General features: G+C 32.1%; 1 protein-coding gene across 1 annotated transcript in view; it reads right to left on the reverse strand.

Moving 5' to 3' along the window:
- Positions 1-24305, reverse strand: part of CCDC178 (coiled-coil domain containing 178) — a 350545-nt gene that overhangs the window by 260617 nt on the left and 65623 nt on the right. Inside the window, exons 10-11 of the mRNA XM_024757945.1 lie at positions 6243-6338; positions 5898-6034 (exon numbers count right to left, since the gene is read on the reverse strand). Of these exons, the coding sequence (XP_024613713.1) occupies positions 5898-6034; positions 6243-6338 (233 nt within the window). The remainder of the gene's footprint in view (positions 1-5897; positions 6035-6242; positions 6339-24305) is intronic.

Below are 24305 nucleotides of genomic sequence, written 5' to 3' on the forward strand. Positions count from 1 at the left end.
AGGGGGGTATCGAGGATAATATACACTGTGCTTGCATACGTTGAATAAGGTAGTAATAATCAATACGACCCTTGTTTGTAGAAAGGGGAAAATAAGTTACCATGACGAGAAGCACCTGGGAAGAGTTAATGTCTGAGTTATTGTATGAATGATTTAAAAAACAAGTGATTTAATAGTGTTTTTTTAAATTAAAAAGTGTTTAACAGTATGGATCTTCATTACAGTGCTATCTGGTTAAATGAGAATGAAAGACAATGAGAGAAAAAAATACAAATATAAGAAAAGGTAAATAACCATTAATATTGCTGTGGAGCAGAAAAAGCACAGATAGATGTGCTATCAGAACATATAGCAGAGAGCATAGAAGCACAGACACTGAAGCAAAAAAAGAAACAAGGATAAAAAATGTTTATATTCAGCTCTCATTTGTTCGTTAAGATATTTATTTAACACATATTGAGAAAGACACAGACACCCACGCACATGCAGACACACACAATGCCTGCCAGCAAGGAGCTCAGCTGAGAGGAGACAACAAATAAGCAAGCCAACAGTAACTGTACATAGTGTGATAAGTGCTAGGAGAGAGTTAACCAGGGAGAGTTACTTAATGGATACTTGTTGAGCACTGATTACATGTCAAGTGCTACCCTAAGTAATTGGGGTATACAAAGATGAATTAAAACAAAGGTTGCCAGTTTATACTCTCATGAAGGAAAAAAAAAGAGACATGAAAAAGATATTCCTCTGCAATCCTAAGTACAATAATGGAAGAAGCACAAAAAGCAGTTAATACCACCTTGGTTTGTAGAGAGGAGAAAATAAGTTACCACGAGGAGAAGCATCTGGGAAGAGTTAATGTCTGAGCTATTGTATGAATGTTCAATTAACCATATTCAAAAAACAAAGCCAAAAAAAAAGAAGAGGAGGAGGAGGAGAAGGAGGGGGTGGGGGAAGGAAAAGAAGGGAAGCAGAGGAAACTAGAGACAAAGACTGCAAAGACTGAAGCTTAAAACAATATGAGTTTGAATATGTAACCATTTTAATAGGCTAGAACATTAAAAAATCATGGAAGGGAGTAGTAAGAGATGTTTGGAGCTGTGAAGGTGACAGATTACTGTTTCTAATTTATCAGTCTGGAAGCTTTATCCTATAGCTGGTAGGGAGCCTCTGAAAATTTTTAAAGCTTTTGAAAGTAAATAATAATTCATCCTTTGTAGATAAATTGTACCAGTGATACTCTATATGCTGAATCTGAGGGCTCACACTTGGAACAAGGTAGACCAGTTGGAAGCCTATTTAATATTCCAATTAAAAGACAATTAGGACCTGGTTCATTTCATTGGTAATTGAAACAGACAGAAAGGAAAGCACCTACTGGAGACCAACATCTAAAAGACAGACTTAACAGAAGTTGGTAAGATGTTGGCTGTAAGATGGTAGAGAGGGATAATAGGATGATGCCTGAAACAACCTACTTGATAGATAATGGTGTCAAGATGTGATGTTGGGGGAGAGGATATTCAAAATGATACTATCAGGAGAAATAAAGGATGTGGGTAGAAACTAAAAAGTAAAGTAAAAATATGATACATGTTAAAATAATGAGAGTAGGTAAAATTCCTGTGATAGGGAGTAGATCAAGAATGCAAATCGGCTGTGTTTAGAATTCTGAGCTAATCTATCAGGGGACCAGCAGAGATAAACGAGGATTCCTAGAAAGAACAGCTTCAGAAAGTTAAAGGAAGAATCAAGAGCGTGGGATTTTGAACCTCAAAAAGAGATAGCCACAAATGCTTGGGTCACATAACGAAAAAAAAAAGCCATGCAACAAGACTAAAAAATATCCTCCCTTAGGAAGGGAGGGCCCAAACCTTACCTCATCCAACTACCACTGAAATGATGTCTTTAAAAGAGAAATCTGACCATACGAGATTTTAGTGGATTTCCATACTCTTCAGCAGATTCCAAACCCCTTAAAATGATTCATTACCTGACATTTAGTTCCCTACCTTCAATATTTGTCCCTGCCTGCCTGCCACACAAAAACACATGTGTACGAATTTATGCACGTGGGCACGTGCACACACACATATACACAAACACAAGTTAGGTAAAGCACTTGCTCTGAGCTCCAGCTACACAGTCAAAAGTACAGCTCTGTGAACTCACCACACTCTTACCTGTGCCCTAAGATAATTTCAGTTTTAATGTTAGATCTACTATTAAGGATTATTATTATTGGACTAACATGTTAATAAGCATATTTGAGTATTCACTAAAGGCCATTTAAACTGAAGTCAAATTAAATTCCAAAAGATGACATAAGAAAAATCCTGAATCAAAATATAGAAAATCAGGTTTCAAATGCCAGCTGTGCTAGCTGTGGGAATTAGGTTAGCTATTTTGCCTCTCTGAATCCTAAATTCTTTATTTCTTCCTTGGAAGCACACAATAATTGTTTAGAAAAAGTAGAATTCAAGAGAGGATGTATAAATATTCCACCTCCTTAGTGATCAGAGAAATGGAGTTTGAAACAATATTGAGAATATATTTTTTCATTTACTGTATTGCAATAGATTTTTTAAAAAACAATAGTAGTACTTAATGTTAGCAAAAGTGCATAGCAGAACAAGCTCATGAACTGCTCAGCTTCAATAAGTGGTATATTTCTGGAAAGCAGTTTTAGAGAGGGGTCAGAAATTTAAAAATATTATAGCCAATCTACTTCTATAAATCTACTTAAAAATCTTAAACAGCAATGATGCTAAGATTTCTGAACATAATATATGTACTTACAGTGTCATAAAAATAAAAACCTGAATATAAAAATTAGAGTAATCCTGGCAAAAATCAAGGTTCACTAATATAACAGACTTTTGTACAGATATTTAAATGATGTATTTGAAATTTGTATAACAATGTGACAAAAAATTCAATTATGGGAATAAAATCAGAACACAGGTTCATCAAGAATGAAAAAATCAGTAATATATTAACAGTGTCACCTCTATCTATTGACATGATTTTAGGTTTTCAATCTGCTTTTGAACATTTTATACTTTCTTTTCTACACTAAATATGCATTATAATCAAAGGGATAAAAAGATCATACAAGATACTTTTGCTCTGAATGCCCTGGAAATTTGATAAAATGGAGCTTTGAATATCATGGTTTGGGAAATGGAAAAAAAAGTCTGGACATATCCAAGGACACAAATTGCAAAATAGAACCGCTTTCAAAAATATGAGGATGCAAATGATTAACTCAACTTTATCCTAGGACTCAAAGATTTTCCACAAATGGTTTCCAGAAGAAAATGGACAACACACAGTAAAGATAGCCAAGAGGACAGGGAAAAGAGAGAGCAAAAGCATCAGCTAGAAGAATTATATACAGAAGTAGATTACAAAGACTACAGGTATTTACATTATTGGATGCAGATTATAAAATAACTATTCATACTATGTTTAAGAAGTAAAAGATAAGCTTTAAGTATTTGCATCTAACAAAGAATCATAAAATGACTTAGAAGATTTGGAAGAAAAGCAAATGAAATTTGGAAATGAGTAATTATTTTTGCATCTATCTATTTTCTTTCTTTCTATCTATCTATCTAGCTATCTATCTATCCATCCATCCTAGTAAGAGACTTGAAAAAACAAGATGAATGGCTGATTATGTGCTCACATATTGCCTCTGTTCTTTGTTTTCTCTTCCTTTGGAACATCACGTAGGTATGTGGCAGATGTGACTCTTGTCTGCACATCTCTTAATCTCTCCTTCATGTTACAAACTTTTCACTAATTCTCTGTTCAGCACTGTGTAATCTGCTGCTAAAATCATCTATTTAATTTTTAGTTTCAAGTACAAATTTGAGGAAAAAAAAATAAGTGACATCTTAAGATGTTATCTGAACAAGCATAATGCATACTATGGAAATCCTCTGCAACCAGGGCTGCTACATTCCCGTTGCCTGTGATAGACTGTACTAGTGTTCCCAATTGTTCATTATCTCTCTTTTTAACAGGATTAGACTTCCCACCCAGTTGACATTGGGCCTGGCCATATGACTTGCTTTGTTCAGTGGAGTGTGAGCAGGAGTAACATTTATCATCCTGTGGAAGCTACAGAGCCACTGAGTTATGTCACTAATGCACTTGTGCTACCAGAGCAACATGCCCCAGAAGGATCCCATCCTTCACCCTGCACCTGAGAAGTAGAAATTACATGAATCACACACACAGCAGACACAGCTAAGCTGCAGTACCAAGTGAGAAATAAACCTTTATACTTGAATACCACTAAGACTTGGCGGGTACTCGTTGGTGCTGGATAATGTAATAAAATGTAACTCTCACACTCTTCCTTTTCTCCAGAGCTGTCTCGTCATTAGCTTACCCACTCTTCAGATTTTTCTTTGCCTCTGGTTCTCTTTCTTAATAAAATAAAATAAAGTTTACAACTACAATTTTAGGTTATCCTTTAGAAAATAATGTTCCTTTTGCTTTCTTTAAAAAAGTATATTTAACATACAGATAAATTTTACAAGTGGTTTCATTCTATCATCAAAAGGTAAAATAAGCACTAAGAAATCTTACCAAACTTCCTACACAATTGTCCAGTATCATCATCACCTCTCTCCATTCTTTCCTCTTTCCCTCCTTTCAATAATTAATGATGGATAGCATAGTACATGTCAGGAACTATGCTTGATGATGAGAATTCAATGATGAAGAAAATATGGTCATGGCTTATGTCTGCCCTCATGGATCTTCCCATTTGTTGAGGAAGATGGACACCAGTCAAATATTTACACACACAAAGCTGCAAATATGACAAGCGATATGAAGGGAAAAATGTATGCCATATACACACATAATAGAGGAAATGGATATAACTAGACAGTCAATGAAAGCTACCCAGAACTGACTTCTCAGCTGTAATCTTAAAGATAAGTAGTAATTAACTAGATAGAAGGTGGAGGAAAAACATTTATTGAAAAGGAATTAGCATAAAAACACCTTAAGGGCTGGGAAAAAAACGTGACGAAGAGGAGAAATTGAAGTAAGGCCATTGTATTTGAACCAAATAATAAGGCTGAACCAGGTGTGACAGGAGACTGCAGAGCCAGGCATTCCTGCCTACTCAGGAACCTTGTGGGGTTCGTTAAAGAGGGGCTTTTGTTCTCTCACGCTTGCTAAAATTAATGAAAGTATGAAGGGAAACGGATAATACTTGTGTTAAAAAAATTAAAAGAAAAAAGAACACACCTACCACAATGTAGATAATGGATTAGAAAGGGAGCACAGTTATTGCAGGTAAACCAGCTTTGGAAGGCAGATATGCTCACCACTACATCACCAACGCTGCACAAAACCAGCTTTGGAAATCACCAGTTCACAAGTTCATGCAAGACATGATAACAGCTTGTACCAGAGTGCTGGTGCAGCATTGAAACAGATAAATTAAAAAATTATTTAGTATGTGGAACATTTCTTGTTAACATGTTGAATATGAGGGTTGAAACAGAAAGGGGAATCAAGAAAACTCATAAGTTTACGAGCTAAGAAATCTAGTTTAGTAGTTTCAGGGGAGAATTGAGTACTGACTGAAGGAGATCACGAGCTTGATTAGACACATTTTAAAGTATCTTTAAGTATAAGAGAATATGTTCAAAGGAAGTGATATGAATCCCTTTTCATTATTTTGATTTTTCTAAATGGATTCAGAATGATAAAAGAGCAACATTTGGGATAGAAATAAAACTTACGCTAATTATAAAGACAAACACAAACACCATCATACCACCCCAGGAACACAAAATGAAGTGATTTATTATATTTAACATATTAGATATGCTATATAAGAATGAAAATCATATTTGCAATATTACCTGTCACTGATATAACCTAGTATAGTTTCAATATCGATCTCAAGTCTTCTATTTTCTTCCATCAATTGAAAACATGCTTTTGAGACATCTGAAGAATCTTTTGCGATATTAGAAAGCTCAATATCCCACGTTCTTTTCTTTAAAAAAAGAATCATTTATACACATTTAAGTAAAAATGATTTAAAATAAAAATTACTAAAAGTAATTTCATTATTACACATTGTTTTTTCTTTATGAGTGAAAAAGAAAAAAATGTGTAATAATGAAATTATTTTTAGTTGTATGAGTTAATACTTGGGAATAGAGAATGGAGCTCTAGTGGGAAATAGGGAAATATCAACTTACTGCGGCATAAAAATTATTAAGTGCTTCCAAATATTCATTTTCATAATTTTTTTTCTTCCAGACTAGTTGATCATAAACTCTTTTCAAATCTTCTAGCTAAGGAAAAAGTACATACCACACACAGTAAACTGTGGAGCTTTCCACTCTTCCGTAAAGTAAGAAATTATCTTTCAAATTATGCAACTATAACATAATATTGATTAAAATATTATAAAATAACACCACAGGCTGTTTTCACTTATGAAAATTGATGCAAGAGTCTGAATAAAATATAGCAAAAATCAAGTCTAACAGTATACAAATGCATAATCGTGATAAAATAGAATGTATTTTAGTTATAAGAATTGATAAAAAATTTAAATCTTTGCTCTCACCAGCAAATTAAAAAAGAAAATAACATAAATATGGCCAACACTCCACAAAAAAGCCATTTGATAAATTCACTATCTAGTTTCCATAATTTTTAAACTAGCACAAGGAAAACACACCCAAATATAATACAAAGAATGAACATAAAATATCAAAATAAATCATAAAATACTGAACCCATGCCCACTGAACTCAAAAAATGAAACCAGATTATCTTTCATCACCATTGTTATTAATCCTGTTTTGTGAAATTTAGCTAAATGCAAGTAGATAATGAAACTAAATTTTACTAGTATAATATTGAATATGAAAATATGATGTCTTCAATTTTAGATGATATGATTGAATACCCAGGAAGACAGAAGATTCTATTTAAAACTACAATAAATGATTTTTGGAAAAAAGTCATAAGGAAATTAATAGCTTTTATCTATAAGAGTAATAATCTGTTAAATATATTGTGACAATATTTAAAAGCTTTTGTCAAAAATATAAAGTATTTGGAAATAAATTCAACACAAAAGGGAGGACCTATAATACAGCAAACAAAAATTCTTATTTAAAGGCTTAAATCAAGAAAAAATGATGTTTCATAGAAAGGTTTAATAGAATATACTGTCAGTTACCACAAAATTAATATAAGACATGATAAAAAGGAGTATTCTCTTTGAAACTTCATGAAATGAAATTCATATGGAAGAAAAGGTATGTGAGACTAGCCAAGAGGTATGTGAAAAATAAGAATAATGTTGGAAACTCGCTACCAGATATTAAAACATCTTATAATACCACTACATTAAGGAGTATTTATTTTCGGCATTGCAATAAAGAACAGAAGGAAAAACCAGAGCCCAGAAATAGATCTAATGGCATTTGAATTCAGTGAGAGAGAAATCATTTACTTTAATTAATGGATTGGAAGAATGTAGAACCTCTTTTTAAAAAAGAAAAACAAAGTTATCTTTCTACTTCACATCTAACTCACATTATAACAAAAATCAATTTCAGATTAATAAAAACCTAAATGCAAATACAAAACAGTACAAATTATTAGAGTAATCAATATGTTTATTTGTATAATCTTGGGCTGAAGGATAATGTCACCTTGTCAAGTAAACCAAGATTTGTTGACATGTCTGATGGCATATTTTACAAAAGTTGTGTGGAAAAACATACCATAAACAAGACTGAAGGAAAAATAAGACTGAGAAAAACGTAAAATAAAAGCCCAATTTTCTGACATATAGTCCTTATGAAGGGTATCAGTGGACACGGTGCATTAAGAATATCTGAAAACTCTTCTCCATAAAGGTAATGAGAAAACTGGCCAAAAAAAGAGTCAAAATTAGCGTTTTTCAGAACTTTGGAAATTAAGTGAAGGTTTCCAGCAAATAGGGAGCACCTATTCAAGATCATCAGTCTAATCTGAGTAAGAGGTATGAGCTTTGTGTTTTAACTTGTCCTAATCCTTCCCTCCAGGTCCATGATAGCCTTGAACAGCACACATTTGTGGAGAAACCCATCAGTTGGGCAGTCACCAGAGGGAGAACTGATCTGGAATGCTTTCAAAGCCTCATTCTCACAGAACTGTCATTATTTGACCTGTCTGGTGGTTTTTTGCATGACTCCATCTGCGAGGACATCTGTATTTTCTTGATACAGAGCTCTCCCAGTACAAAACATCTCACCAGGAAATTTTCTCCCAAGCCATGATTGTCAAAATTTTAAGTAGCACAGGCAATTGATTAACTTTGTGGCCACCTGAGACAGTAGACAATGATTGGGACAAAAGGTAAACTAACCGTTAGGCTATAAAACAAGTCATATTAGATTTTAAAAGATTAAAATGATATAAAGTATCTTCCCTAACCACACAGGAATGAAATTAGAAATCAGTAACAGAACCAAATTTGGAAATACAAAAATATGTGGAAATTAAACAATATACTCCTATATAACCAACAGGTCGAAGAAGAAATCTCAAGAATTAGAAAATACTTTGAGATGAATGAGAATTAAAGAACAACATAGTAGAACTTTTTGGATAAAGTTAGAGCAACACATGTATACCTGTAAATGCCTGTAATAAAGAAGATCTCAAGCCAATAATCTAATTTTACATCTAAAGGAAACAAAAAGTAGAGCAAACAAAACCCAAAGCAAGTAGAAGAAAGAAAATAATAAAGTTTAGAGTGGTAACAAATGAGTCCTAGTATACAAAAAAATAAACAACAACAAAAACCTAATAAAACCAAAAGGCAGTAATTTGAAAAAGTCAAGAAATTTAAGAAAACTAGATACACTAAGAAAAAAAAGGTCAAATTACTAAAATCAGAAATTAAAGAGGGGACATTACTATTAACCTCACAAAAATAAGAATGATTATAATGGAATACTATAAATCATTTGATGCCGACAAATTAGATAAACAAGTTGAAATGGACAAATTACTAAAATGACATGAATTACCAAAACTGACTAAGAAAAAATAGAAAACCCGAATACATATATAACAGGTAAAGAGATTTCATAATCAAAATCTTCCCACATAAAAAAAGGCCAGGAGTAGATTGCTCCACTGGTGAATTCTACTAAATGTTCAAAGATGAATTAACAAGAGTTCTTCAAAAACTCTTAAAAATTCAGAAAGAAGTATTCTATAAGGCTATATTACCCAATACCAAATTCTGCCCAAGACATCACAAGAAATAAAACTATAGACCAATATCACTTGTGAATATAAACACAAACATCCTCCACAAAATAGCAGCAAACAATCCAGTAATATATGAGGGATTATACACCACAACCAAGTAGGATTCATGTTGGGAATGCAAGATTGTTTCAACATGCAAAAATCACTTAATGTAATATACTGTATTCATATAACACAGAATCAAATTCACCTGATCCTCTCAATGGATATAGAAAAGTTATTTTACATAATTACACACTCTTTCATGATGAAACCACTTAACTAACAACAACAAAAAAAAAAACCCTACAAAATTTCCTCAGCCTGATATAAAAGTGTATGAAAAACAAACATTATACTTAATGATGAAAAATGAATGCTATCATCTGAGATCAGGATGTTTGCTCTTATCACTCATTTTTAAGATTGTACTTGAGGTTCTAGCCAGAGTATTTATGCAACAAAAATAAATAATCTGGTTTCCATATTGGGAGGATAGAAATAAAAGCATTTGTATTTGCAGATTTTCAGATCTTATACATAGAAAATCCTAATGAATCTACAAAAAAAACCCCTACTAGAGTCTAGTATAAGTTTAGCAACTTGCAGGGTATAACACAGAAAAAGTAGTTTTATTCCCATGCAATAGCAATTAACAATCCAAAAATGAAATTAAGGAAAAAAGTTCATTTACAGTAGCATCAAAATTAATAAAATTATTAGGAATAAATTTTACTAAAAAGTGCAAAATTTATATACTGAAAACTATAACACATAGTTAAAAAGAGTTGAAGAGGCTTAAATAAACGGAAAGACACCTTTGTTCATGGATTAGAAGATGATAATACTCCTTTAATTGATCTACTGATTCCATGCAATCCCCTTTCAAAATGCTAGTTTACTTCTTTTCAGAAATTGACAAGCATATCCTAAAATGCATTTGAAAACGCAAAGGTCCCAGGATAGCAAAAACAATCTTTGAAACAATAAAACTGGAGGGCTCACACTTTTGGATTTAAAACATCCTACAAAGCTACAGTGATCAAAACATGGCAGTACTGGCACAAGGAAAGACATACAAATCAATGGAATAGAATTCAGAGTCCCTAAATAAATCAATGATTGACTGAATTCAACAAAGGTGTCTAGATAATGCAATGGGGAAAAAATAGTGTTTTAAAAAAGTGCTGTTGGGAATACTGGATACCTTCATGCAAAGAACGAGTTTGGACCCCCTACTTCATACAAAAATTGCTAAAATTGGATCAAAGACCTAAATGTAAGAATTAAAATGATAAAAATATCAGAAGAAAAGATAGACATAAATCCTGTGACTTTGGTTCAGGCAACAGTTTCTTAGATATGACACTTAAAGCATGGGTAACCAAAGATAAAATAGACAAATAAGACTTCATCAAAGTTAAAAACTTTTGGGCTTCAAGAATTATCAAAAGTGAAAAGACACTTTACAGAGTAGGAGAAAATATTTTCAAACTACCTGTCTGATGAGAGTCTAATATCCAGGCTACATATAGAATACTTACAACTAAATAATGAAATGTCAACTGAATTTAAAATGGTCAAAAGATGTGAAAAGACATTTCTCCAAAGGAGATAAACAAATGGAAAACAAGCACATGAAAAATTTTTCCATATCAGTAATGATTAGGGAAATGTAAATCGAAACCACAAGATATCATTTCACACACAATAGGATGGTTTTAAAAATAAAGATAGACAATACCAATTACTGCTGAGGATATAAAAAAATTAGAACCCTCATAGATTTCTGGTGGGAATATAAAATGTTGCAGTCACTTTGAAAATAGTTGGCAGTTCCTTAAAATGTTAAACATACAATTATATGTCCCAGGAATTCCACTTCTAGGTATATAACCAAGAGAAATGACAACATGTATGCAAAAACTTGTACATCAATGTACATTATTCATAATAATGCAGCATTATTCATAATAATTCATAATAATGCAGCATTATTCATAATAATAGCAGCATTATTCATAATAGCCAAGAGGTAGAAACAGCCAAAACACCCTTCAACTGATGAATGGATAAACAAAATGTGATATATACATACAATGGAATACTATTCAGACATAAAAAAGGAATGAAGTACTGACAGATTCTACAACATGGCTATGAAATGCCCAAAAGCAGCAAATCCATAGAGACAGAAAGTAAATTTGTTGGTTGTTAAGAACTGAGGGGAGGAAGGAATTGAGAATGACTGTTAATGGGTATAGGGTCCCTTTGGGGCATAATTAAAATGTTCTAAAATTACATAGTGGTTACAGTTCCGTAAACTTGTGAATATACTAAAAACCACTGAATTATACAATTAAAATACAAGGCCAATATTTCTAAGAGGCAACAAAATCCTGAAATTAATGACAAAGCAAATAATTCAAAAGAACATTGTTTTCCAAACCATTTCTGAACCCTCTTTATTATTTTATTCACATTTACATACTATACCACCTGTACTATTATACATTTAACAATTTTCTTAAGTCAACTAACTTATTTAAAAAAGAAACTATTGTTATTGTAAGTTAAAATCCAATATTATATACCATAAAGAGTAACTTTAAAAATAAAATTAAAAACGATTTTATGAAATAAACAGCTAATATAAAAATTTAAAACGTAGTATTAAATGTATTCAATTTACCAAAAGAAATACTAAATATAATTTTTAGAAGAATTACTATCCAAATTAAAGGAATATTTGGGCTGATGCTATAACTTTAAGATGAGAAGTTCAATAAATTATAAGATGATTTACCTGTACATAAATTAACAAGGTAATTGAACATTAGACTTAATTTCTAAACCAAATGAAAATAGACTTTTCATAAATGTTTGTTTCAAGAAGCCTTTGAAATATTTTCCAAAAATTTTCTTCATAAACTACCAAATTACTTAGCTAAGTGATATTGAAGCTTTCATACCCACTCATTACTATTGCTTAGTAAATAATCATGAAAAAGCTATTATTCAAGCTTTTTAGATACTGCAACATATTTTGAATGCATTTCTCAGATAAAGTTGTAACCAAGTCATTAAGAAAATGAGACACATCTAACTTGGCATGATTAAAGGGTGTATTCCATGGCTTCAGTTTTGTTGGATTTATTTTTTTCCCCTAATGTGCAATACTTATTTTAAATTTGTATTAGGACATTTTAGGTTTTTGAATGAGAAAACATCTTTGTGGTATATCCTAATCTTTGATGCAGTTCTCAATCATAAAAGTCATGTAGAAACATGAATTTTTTTACCCAAGAAGACTTGAAGTTCTAATTGAATTAATAGGGAGTGAGAAGTTTTCAGAAAAGCCCATATTAAAGATTAATGGTTGATCACCCATTTACAAATCTGAGAGCACGTAAGTGTATTTGGTGGTTTGAACTAATTCAGTGAATAATTTTAACAACTTCATGAAGTACTTCCCCTTAATCAACACCTTAAACCCTAATCTCTCTTGTAGATTATTAACATATTAAATTAACACATATCTAGTTGTTCAGATGAGATAACTGAGTATCTAAAAGGTGTAAAGTGAAGGTCACAACCAGAATGTGGAGGAGAAATCTGAGTCCAACACTCTATGATAGATTAAAACAACATTAAATGTTGCTTTAAATGAATTGCTTTAAATGAATTGCTTTAAAATTTCTCTACCTCATGAGTCATCATAGAAATGCAAATTTAAAACCACAGTAGGACAAATTCAACAAACGCACAATAGTTAAAAATAAATAAAAGATAATATTAGATGATGGTATTAATCTGAGGCTGGAATTCTCATACATGGTGGTCTGAGTAGAAAAATGTATAACAATTTTGGGAAAAAACTTGGCATGATCTGTGAAAACTGAACATATGCATATTTGGACAAGTAATTCCCAACATAAATGAATACATAATTTTAATGAGTATTTTGATGGTCTTGGTCTGAAAAACTGGAAGGACTGAATTGTCATAAACTCAAATGCGGAAGGCTGCAGGTATAATGCAATTGGATATCAAGTTTAATTTTCGAAAAGTTAAGCTTGAGAAACCCACTAGACATCTAAATGGAGACTGGGTTGGCAGTTACATATACAAAGCTTATAATAAGAGGATAAGCCCTTGGATTCTCAAATGTCTGGAGTGTGGAGAGATAAAGAGAAACCAGTAAAGGAAACTGAGAACAAGAATCCAGAAAAGTATAAAGAAACAAGAATAGTATGTGTTCTTAGAGCCAGAGAAAAAAGCTTCCAGAGATAAGGGTATAACCAACTTGGTTAAGTGCTACATGTAAGTTAAAGAAGAAAAGAACAAAGAAACAATGATTAGATTTAGCAATATGGAAATCACTGTTGACCTAAATCAGAGATATTTTGGTTGAATGGTGAGACAAAAAAGAAAACTGGAATGTGTTTAAGAAAGGATGGGATATTATGACCAAATGAGATTTATTCTAATAATTCAAGGTTCAACATTAGGAAATTCATCAATATAATTCACTGTATTTATAGAGAAGATATTACATGAACATGTCCCCAAATGCAGAAAAGGCTTGACAAAAATTAACATCCAGTCCTAATTTTAAAAATAATCAATAAATTGAAACTGATAAATACTTTTTAACATAATAAAATGCATATTGAATCTTAAAGCTGGCCTCTTACTTAAGGGAAAAAACTAGCAGCAATCCCATTAAGAGAAGGACATAAAAAGGATGCCCATGATCTTTACTATCATTTAACACTGTACTTCATGCACTGACCAATGTAAACAGAAGACAAAAAATTAAAAGGCATAAAAAATAATGAAGGAATAACCATATCTCTATTTGAAGATAAAATAATATCTTCCCTGGAAGATTCCAAGATAAACAATGACAAAACTACCATAAATAAATTTTAAATCAGTAAATTAGTATAATATGATATATGTATATATATATATTTTTTCCATTAGATGGTAGAGCAGGTCTATCTAAAACCTTTTTAGATAATCGCTTCCTTATTTTGACTATACTGAGGTGGTTGGGAGGACAACATCCTTAAGTTTCCTTCTAATTTAAGGGATATGTGAATCACACCCTTCTAAAAGGAACTTAAATTAAAAGTAATTGAATATGTGTCTTTTGGTTGGTGCATTTAATCCATTTACATTTAAGGTAATTTTAGATATGTATGTTCCTCTTACCATTTTCTTAATTGTTTTGGGTTTGGTCTTGCAGATCTTTTTCATTTCTTGTGTTTCCCACATAGAGAAGTTCCTTTAGCATTTGTTGTAAAACTGGTTTGGTGGTGTTGAATTCTCTTAACTTTGGCTTTTCTGTAAAGCTTTTGATTTCTCTGTTGAATCTGAATGAGATCCTTGCTGGGTAGATTAATCTTGGTTATAGGTTTTTCCCTTTCATCACTTTAAATATATCCTACCACTCCCTTCTGGCCTGCAGAGTTTCTGCTGAAAAATCAGCTGATAACCTTATGGGGATTCCCTTGTATGTTATTTTTTGCTTTTCCCTTGCTGCTTTTAATATTTTTTCTTTGAATTTAATTTTTGTTAGTTTGATAAATATGTATCTTGGTGTGTTTCTCCTAGGGTTTATCCTATATCGGATTCTCTGTGCTTCCTGGACTTGGGTGGCTATTTCCTTTCCCATGTTAGGGAAGTTTTCAACTACACTCTCTTGAAAATTTTCTCAGACCCTTTCTCTTTCTCTTCTTCTACTGGGACCACTATAATTTGAATGTTGGTGTGTTTAGTGTTGTCCCAGAGGTCTCTGAGACTGTCTTCAATTTTTTTCATTATTTTTTTCTTTATTCTGCTCCTTGGCAGTTATTTCCACCATTCTATATTCCAGCTCACTTATTCATTGTTCTGCCTCAGTTATTCTGCTATTGATTCCTTCTAGTGTATTTTTCATTTCAGTTATTGTGTTGTTCATCTGTTTCTTTGTTCTTTAGTTCTTCTAGGTATTTGTTAAACATTTCTTGTATTTTCTTGATCCGTGTCTTCATTCTATTTCTTAGATTTTGGATCATCTTTACCATCATTACTCTGAATTCTTTTTTCAGGTCGGTTGCCTATTCCTCTTCATTTATTTGGTCTTGTAGGTTTTTACCTTGCTCCTTCGTCAGTAACATATTTTTTTGTCGTCTCATTTTTTTTGATGGGTGGGACTCTGTTCCTATCTTACTGGTTGTTAGGCCTGAAACAGATTAGCTGAATGGACACAAAAACAAAATCCATATATATGCTGCCTAAAAGAGACACACTTCAGACCTAGGGACACATACAGACTGAAAGTGAGGGGATGGAAAAAGATATTCCATGCAAATGGAAATCAAAAGAAACCTGGAGTAGCAATACTCATATCAGAAAAATAGACTTTGAAATAAAGACTGTTACAAGAGATAAGGAAGGACACTACATAATGATCAAGGGATTAATCCAAGAAGAAGATATAACAATTATAAATATTTATGAACCCAACATAGGAGCACTTCAATATAAAAGGCGAATGCTTATTGCCATAAAAGGGGAAATCAACAGTAACACAATAATAGTGGGGGACTTTAACACACCACTTACACCAAAGGACAGATCATCCAGACAGAAAATAAATAAGAAAACAAGATTTAAATGACACAATAGAGCAGATAGATTTAATTGATAGTTATAGGACATTCCACCAGAAAGTGGCAGAATACACTTTCTTCTCAAGTGCTCATGAAACATTCTTCAGGATAGATCACATCTTGGGTCACAAATCAAGCCTTGGAAAATTTAAGAAAATTGAAATCATATCAATCATCTTTTCCAACAACAATGCTATGAGACTGGAAATCAAATACAGGAAAAAAGCTGCAAAAAACACAAACACATGGAGGCTAAACAGTGCACTGCTAAACAATCAAGAGATCACTGAAGAAATCAAAGAGGAAATTTAAAAAATGCATGGAAACAAATGAAAATGAAAATACAACAACATAAAACCTATAGGATGCAGCAAAAGCAGTTCTAAGAGGGAAGTTTATAGCAATACAATATCACCTCAAGAAACGAGAAAAATCTCAAATAAACAATCTAAGCTTATGCCTAAAGCAACTAGGGAAAGAAGAACAAGAGGAACACAAAGTCAGTAGAAGGAAAGAAATCATAAAGATTAGAGCAGAAATAAATGAAATAGAAATGAAAAAAAACAACAACAAAGAACAATAAAACTAAAAGTTGGTTCTTTCAGAAGATAAAATTGATGACCCTTTAGCGAAACTCATCAAGAAAAAAAGGGAGAGGATTCAAATCAACAAAATTAGAATTGAAAAAGAAGAACTTACGACTGACACAGCTGAAATACAAAGGATCATAAAAGACTACTACAAGCAACTCTATGCCAATAAAATGGACAACCTAGAAGAAATGGACAAATTGTTGGAAAGATACAACTTTCCAACACTGAACCATGAAGAATTAGAAAATATGAATAGATCAATCACAAGTAATGAAATTGAAACTGTAATTAAAAATCTTCCAACAAACAAAAGTCTAGGACCAGATGGCTCACAGGTGAATTCTATCAAACATTTAGAGAAAAGCTAACACCCATCATTTTCAAACTCTTCCACAAAACTGCAAAGGAAGGAACACTCCCAAACTCATTCTACGAGGCCACAAACACCGTAATACCAAAACCAGACAACAAAACTATAAAAAAAGAAAATTACAGACCAACATCACTGATGAATATAGACGCAAAAATCCTCAACAAACTACTAGCAAACAGAATCCAATAACACATTAAAAGGATCATACACCATGATCAAGTGGGGTTTAACCCAGGAAAGCAAGGATTCTTCAGTATACACAAATCAATCAATGTGATCCACTATATTAACAAATTAAGGAATAAAAACCATATAATCATCACAATAAATGCAGAAAAAGCTTTTGATAAAATTCAACACCCATTTATGATAAAAACTCTCCACAAAGTGGACATAGAGGGAACCTACCTCAACATAATTAAGGTCATATAGGACAAACCCACAGCAAACATCAATCTCAGTGGTGAAAAACTGAAAGCATTTCCTTGAAGATCAGGAACAAGACAAGGATGTCCACTCTTGCCACTCTTATTCAACATAGTTTTGGAAGTCTTACCCAGGTCAACCAGAGAAGAAAAAGATATAAAAGGAATACGAATTGGAAAAGAAGAAATAAAGCTGTCACTGCTTGCAGAAGACATGATAATATACATAGAAAATCCTAAAGATGCCACCCGAAAACTACTAGAGCTAATCAATGAATTTGGGAAAGTTGCTGGAATCAAAATTAATGCACAGAAATCTCTTGCATTTCTATACCCTAACAATGAAAGATCAGAAAGTGAAATTAAGGAAACAATCCTATCTACCATCGCAACAAAAAGTATAAAATACCTAGGAATAAACCTACCTAAGTAGGTAAAAGACCTGTACTCCGAAAACTATAAGACACTGATGAAAGAAATCAAAGATGACACAAACAGATGGAGAGATATACAATGTTCTTGGATTGGAAGAATCAATCTTGTGAAAATGACTAGACTATCCAAAGCAATCTACAGATTCAAAGCAATCCCTATCAAATTACCAATGGTATTCTCACAGAATTAGAACAAAAAATATTACAATTTGTATGAAAACACAGAAGACTGTGAATAGCCAAAGCAATCTGGAGAAACAAAAAGGGAGCTGGAGGAATCATGCTCCCCAACTTCAGCCTATACTACAAAGCTACGGTAATCAAAACACTATGGTACTGGCACAAAAACAGAAATATAGATCAATGGAACAGGATAGAAAGCCCAGAGATAAACCCACGCACCTATGGTCACTTAATCTATGACAAAGGAGGCAAGAATATCCAATGGAGAAAAGACAACCTGTTCAATAAGTGGTGCTTGGAAAACTGGACAGCTACATTTAAAAGAATGAAATTAGAACACTCCCTAACACCATACACAAAAATAAACTCAAAATGGATTAGAGACCTAAATGTAAGACTGGACACTATAAAACTCTTAGTGGAAAACATAGGAAGAACACTCTTTGACATAAATGACAGCAAGATCTTTTTTGATCCACCTCCTAGAGTAATGGAGATAAAAACAAAAATAAACAAATGGGACCTAATGAAACTTAAAAGTTTTTGCACAGCAAAGGAAACTACAAACAAGATGAAAAGATAACCCTCAGAATGGGAGAAAATATTTGCAAATGAAGCAACGGACAAAGTATTAACCTCCAAAATATACAAACAGCTCATGGAGTTCAATATCAAAAAACCAAACAACCCAATCAAAAAACGGGTGGAAGACCTAAACAGACATTTCTCCAAAGAAGACCTACAGATGGCCAAGTGGCACATGAAAAGCTGCTCAACATCACTAATTATTAGAGAAATGCAAATCAAAACTACAATGAGGTATCACCTCACATTGCTTAGAATGGCCATCAATAAACAATAAATGCTGGAGAGGGTGTGAAGAAAAGGGAACCGTCTTGTACTGTTGGTGGGAATGTAAATTCATACAGCCACTGTAGAAAATAGTATGGAGGATTCTTAAAAACCTAAAAATAGAACTATTATGTGACCCAGCAATGCCACTGCTGGGCATATACCCTGAGAAAACCATAATTCAAAAGGACACATGCACCCCAATATTCATTGCAGCACTATTTACAATAGCCAGGACATAGAAACAACCTAAATGTCCAATGACAGATGAATGGATAAAGAGGATGTGGTACATATATACAATGGAATATTACTCAACCATAAAGAGGAATGAAACTGGGTCATTTGTAGAGATGTGGATGGACCTAGAGACTGTCATACAGAGTGAAGTAAGTCAAAAAGAGAAAAACAAATATCGTATATTAATGCATACATGTGGAATCCAGAAAAATGGTACAGATGAACCTATTTCCAGGGCAGGAATAGAGACGCAGATGTAGCGAATGGACATGTGGACACAGTGGGGGAAGGGGAGGGTGTGACGAATTGGGAGATTAGGACTGACATATATATACTACCAGGTGTAAAATAGATAGCTAGTGGGAACCTGTTATAAAGCACAGGAAGCTCAGCTCAGTGCTCTATGACCTAGATAGGTGGGATGCAGGGGGCGGGAGGATGGTCCAAGAGGGAGGCGATATATGTATACATATAGCTGATTCTCTTCCCCATACAGCAGAAACTAACATAACATTGTAAAGCAATTATACTCTAATAAAAAAGTAATTGAATAATATTTTTAACTTATACCCAAAAATATTAACTAAAATTTTAGCAGTGACATAGACTATAGGCTTTTTTTCTAACATATACAAAACTAACACAATTAGAAAATAACTGAATTTATAAGATTGCAGCATTGTTATCCTTTAAAGAATACTATTGGAAGCAACCAATATTTACAATAGTTAATACACAGGAATTGTCTCTAAGAGGAGACAGTGGAGTACATGAAATCCATTGGACTATAAAGATAATGTTTACAAAATCACAATGGACTGTTTCATCTAAAAGTTAATCATAAGGCACCAAATGCACACAAAACAACAGTGATTTTAAGTCTGTGCTATTTATTGCAAAGCCAGTAGCTTTTCTTAGCTATTTCACTTGTCAATTATAACATTTCCAAAATCTACCTGTTTTATAATATAGATAATGTTTGATAAAGACAAAATCAAGGAATTTTCATTCCAAAGAATAAGTAACTTAAATCACGAATGATATCAAGGGGAAAACCCCCTAGATTTAAAACAATGTAAACACCAAGAGTCATTATGTAGTTTTGGTTAATGTTTTAAGTGATGAATCAATGCCAATATCAACAACATTTGAAGTTAAGTAAAGAGTAAAATAGTATAACACACATCTTAAATTACAAACTAGTTGCCATAACAAGCTCCAGTAGATAATACCTCTATAGGATTAATGATATGAAAGCCAAGAAATTTAATTAATGGAAATATTGTCTTTAAAAAATTGAGCTGAGCAAAGGGCAAAGTTAAAAGTTTTCAGAATTTTGGAAAATGTGAAAATGCAGGCAAATTATTTAAGATTTATCAGAAATATAAGGCATATGATTTTTACTTGAACTTCTAATACTATACCACGATTCAACTTTCATTATTTTTCCATCACAATATTTTTTGTTAAAATTAGTAGTTATGTTAATATTTTAAAGTTTTAGAGACATTTGTAACAGCTTTGTTTATAATACTTAAAAACTGAAAACATACTAAATGTCCAGTAACAAGGGACTAAGAGACTCTCAATGATTAAAATTATATTGTAAAATATAAAATGATTTTGCAGTAAGTTTTTATATAAAGAGAAACATGTCATCATTACTGTATGCATATAATATCCTTTTAAAATATACTACAAGCCTGTCTATATAAAACAAATATTAACAGTGACTATATTTAAATAGTGAGATCATAGATCAGTAATTTCTTCTACTCACATGAGTGTATTCTAAACTTTGAGGGATAAAATTAAGTATTTGTGCCATTCATAAAGTGTCTAAAATAATTTTAGATAACAGTTTGTGTAATGAATCCCACCAATTTTATAAGGATCATAAAGAAGAAAATAGGATCCATTAGTAGCAATTGCAGTGTAGTATAGTGGTGAAAGCCTGACTGGAAATCATTTGAAGTGGGATTGCAAGGAGAGAAATAGAAATAATGAACACAGAAAATCCTTTCAAGGGGTTTTGCTGCAAAGTATAACAAGAAATACAATTTATCTTAGGGAAAGATTTAAAACCAAAAACATGAAGCATTCAAAACAGGAAAGTGGAAAGTAAAAGGAAAGATAAATAAACCTAAGAATAAATAAACCTAAAGAAACAAAAAGAAAATTATAACTATAGAAACATACATTAACATTTCAGAATTTGGAAAATTGTAGAATTACTAAGTCCAAGAGCCATCTCTATTTTTTAATTCAATTTTTAAAAATTTGAAAAATCTCATTTAAAAAGTGAAAAATACATATACGATTAGAAATAAGAGATAAGCAAAAGTATAAAAGAGAATTCTATATTGTATTATATTACATTTGAAATTTTTAATCCATTTGGATTTCTAGGACCATTAAAAATGATAAATGTATATCAAGGATAAACATATAGCCTGATAAGACTAATCATCATAAAATAAAACAACTGTCCATGAAAAATAAAACAATAATTCAAACAATCTAAAAAAATTAAAAGCAACAGTCATATTTTCACCAAGATGTTCTATGAAAATTTTAAGAAAAAGTTATTTAAATCTATCTTAATTCTCCAGGTAACAGAAAGGGAGAAAAGCTTCACAATTTATTTACAAAACCAGCATAATCCTGATAAGAAAATCTATCAAATATAGCACAAATTAAGAACACTGAAATACAGACTAACTTATGAATATGGATGCAAAATCTTATATAAAATAATTGCAAATCAAACTCAGCAGTAAATTAAAAGAATAAACCATAACCAAGAAGAGTTCACCCTAAGAATTTAAAAATGATTTAATTTTAATATAATACATCATTTCAATAGGTCAAATGAGAAACCATTTAAAATCATCTTTACAGATGCTTACATTCTGTGAAAGTAATCATCTATTCCTGATAGTTTTTATAACCTGAGTATACTTTTAAAATCTTTAAAATGATAATGAGCATAGGTTTGAAATCAGTATTTACATAACATTAACAACTTCTTTAAAATAAAAATTGAAATAAAGAAAGCCAATTTCAGAGATGTTATTTAATATTTTATACATGTCACACAATAAAATATAGACATAATAAGAGATTAAAACCTTATGGTGAAAAAAATTAGCAATGTGTAATTTTATATATGTTACCACATTTTATCCATATAACACATAAATACTGTATAATAAAACAATAACAAAAATTGCATTGCAGTTTGGCTGTATCACTTCATAACTTTGTGTGCATGAGATAAATCACTCTGCTTCTTTAGATTGGTTTCCTATTTGGTACATTAATAGTATTAATAATAATTATTGGCTTATTTATTTTTAATAAATAAACTGCTTAATTTGAAAGATTTTGAAATAAAAATATCAATCAAAAGGTATAGTGTAATAGGTGTTTTGTGGTGTTTGGATTTATACTTATAGTGCCTAGAGCAATAAGTTAGCAATAAATATTAAATGTCTACTAAAAAAGACATCCAAAAATATGAAAATATCATACATGTAAGAGGAATTCACTTATTTACAAACTTTATCTGTAAACTAAATTATGAAAAATATTTTGTATGCCTGTCGTTTAATAAAATATGAAAATCACAAAGGATTTCTATATCTTTTTTTTTTTTTTTTTGCGGTATACGGGCCTCTCACTGTTGTGGCCTCTCCCGTTGCGGAGCACAGGCTCCGGACGCGCAGGCTCAGCGGCCATGGCTCACGGGCCCAGCCGCTCCGCGGCATGTGGGATCTTCCCGGACTGGGCCACGAACCCGCGTCCCCTGCATCGGTAGGCGGACTCTCAACCACTGCACCACCAGGGAAGCCCAGGATTTCTATATCTTTAAACATATTTGTATTATTTTATCAAATGACTGGATAAAATGAAACGTAGATGGCTGTTTCTTTAATATCACAAGAAACAAAGAGTTGCAGATGATGAAATTATATTCTAAAAACAAATTCCTGAACTATGGAAGAAGTAGACTTCAAAGAAAACATGGGGAAAAATTATAGAAAAGCAGCTTTACTTCTACATTTAAAACAAATTTGATCTGGACAATATTTTTAAAGTACTTAACCAATTTCAAGATGTTTTCTAGGTTACAAAATCCATTGTTTGCAGAAATGAGACAGGAAAAATGTATTTTCATAGATACAATGACAACACTAGTTGGAGAAAAGTGTACATTAATGAGGTAAAGACTCTAAATTGAAAGCACGATATGCCTTGAAATTTTAAAAGATCAGTTAGGTTGTGTGTGCAATTAGGCAGCACAAATCTTTTATTTTTCTCGTGAACTAGAAGTGCTGATTGCATACCAAAAAATAATGCACGGAAATGATGCACATCATTGCTTTTAATTGAGTGCTTAATATGCCCACTTTGTAAATCTAGCTTAAAGGTTTTTATAATGAGGAAGATACAGAAAAAAAGCATATCTAAACTTCATCATGTTCTCATCTTCTATATAAAGTATGATAGCCCACAAATGATTTCCATAATTGAAGAATATTACTAACTTCATAAATACATTCACAGTATCTCATCAAAAATAACATCTTGTTATGGAGGGCCAGACTTGCTATTTTAGAAATGATCAAAAAAATAAAAAAGTGATTTTAGGTTTAGTGAATGAATTTTCCCTCTTTGAAAATATTTTATTACCAGTGATATTTTTATAAATGATAAATTTCAACATGATTAGAAAATTGAGGTCATAACTATTTAACATTATATTATATTTTATTTCAATGTCTACAGTCTACATTCCACCTCATCAAGTGCTTTCCAGACTCACAAGGTGAAGTTATTTTCCCCCATTGCTCTTCCTTCCTTCCTTCTTTCCTTCCTCCCTCCCTGCCTCCCTCCCTCCCTTCCTTTATTCATTAGTTAATTCACTCATTTGACAAGCCTAATAAGGCTTTTTTTGAATGTCTATTATGACATTTTATTGAGTGCCTAATATGGGACAGGCACTGTGCAAGTTACACAGAGAAAACAAAAATCACAATGCATTTCCTGTCTTTAAAAAGCTTATAATCTAAAAAGAAGTATACAAGTAATCATTGATTTCAACAGACTGTTGGTGCCAGTAACAGTACAAGTATGGAGGTAAACACAGAGTACGAGAGTTCAAAGCAGACAGAACAAAGTGAAGAAATGGTTTCTCCAAGAATTTTCCTTCAATTTTCCAAGTTGAAGTTTAA

This window comes from Neophocaena asiaeorientalis, unplaced genomic scaffold (assembly GCF_003031525.2).
Source record: "Neophocaena asiaeorientalis asiaeorientalis breed wild unplaced genomic scaffold, Neophocaena_asiaeorientalis_V1.1 scaffold126, whole genome shotgun sequence".
NCBI lineage: Eukaryota > Metazoa > Chordata > Mammalia > Artiodactyla > Phocoenidae > Neophocaena > Neophocaena asiaeorientalis.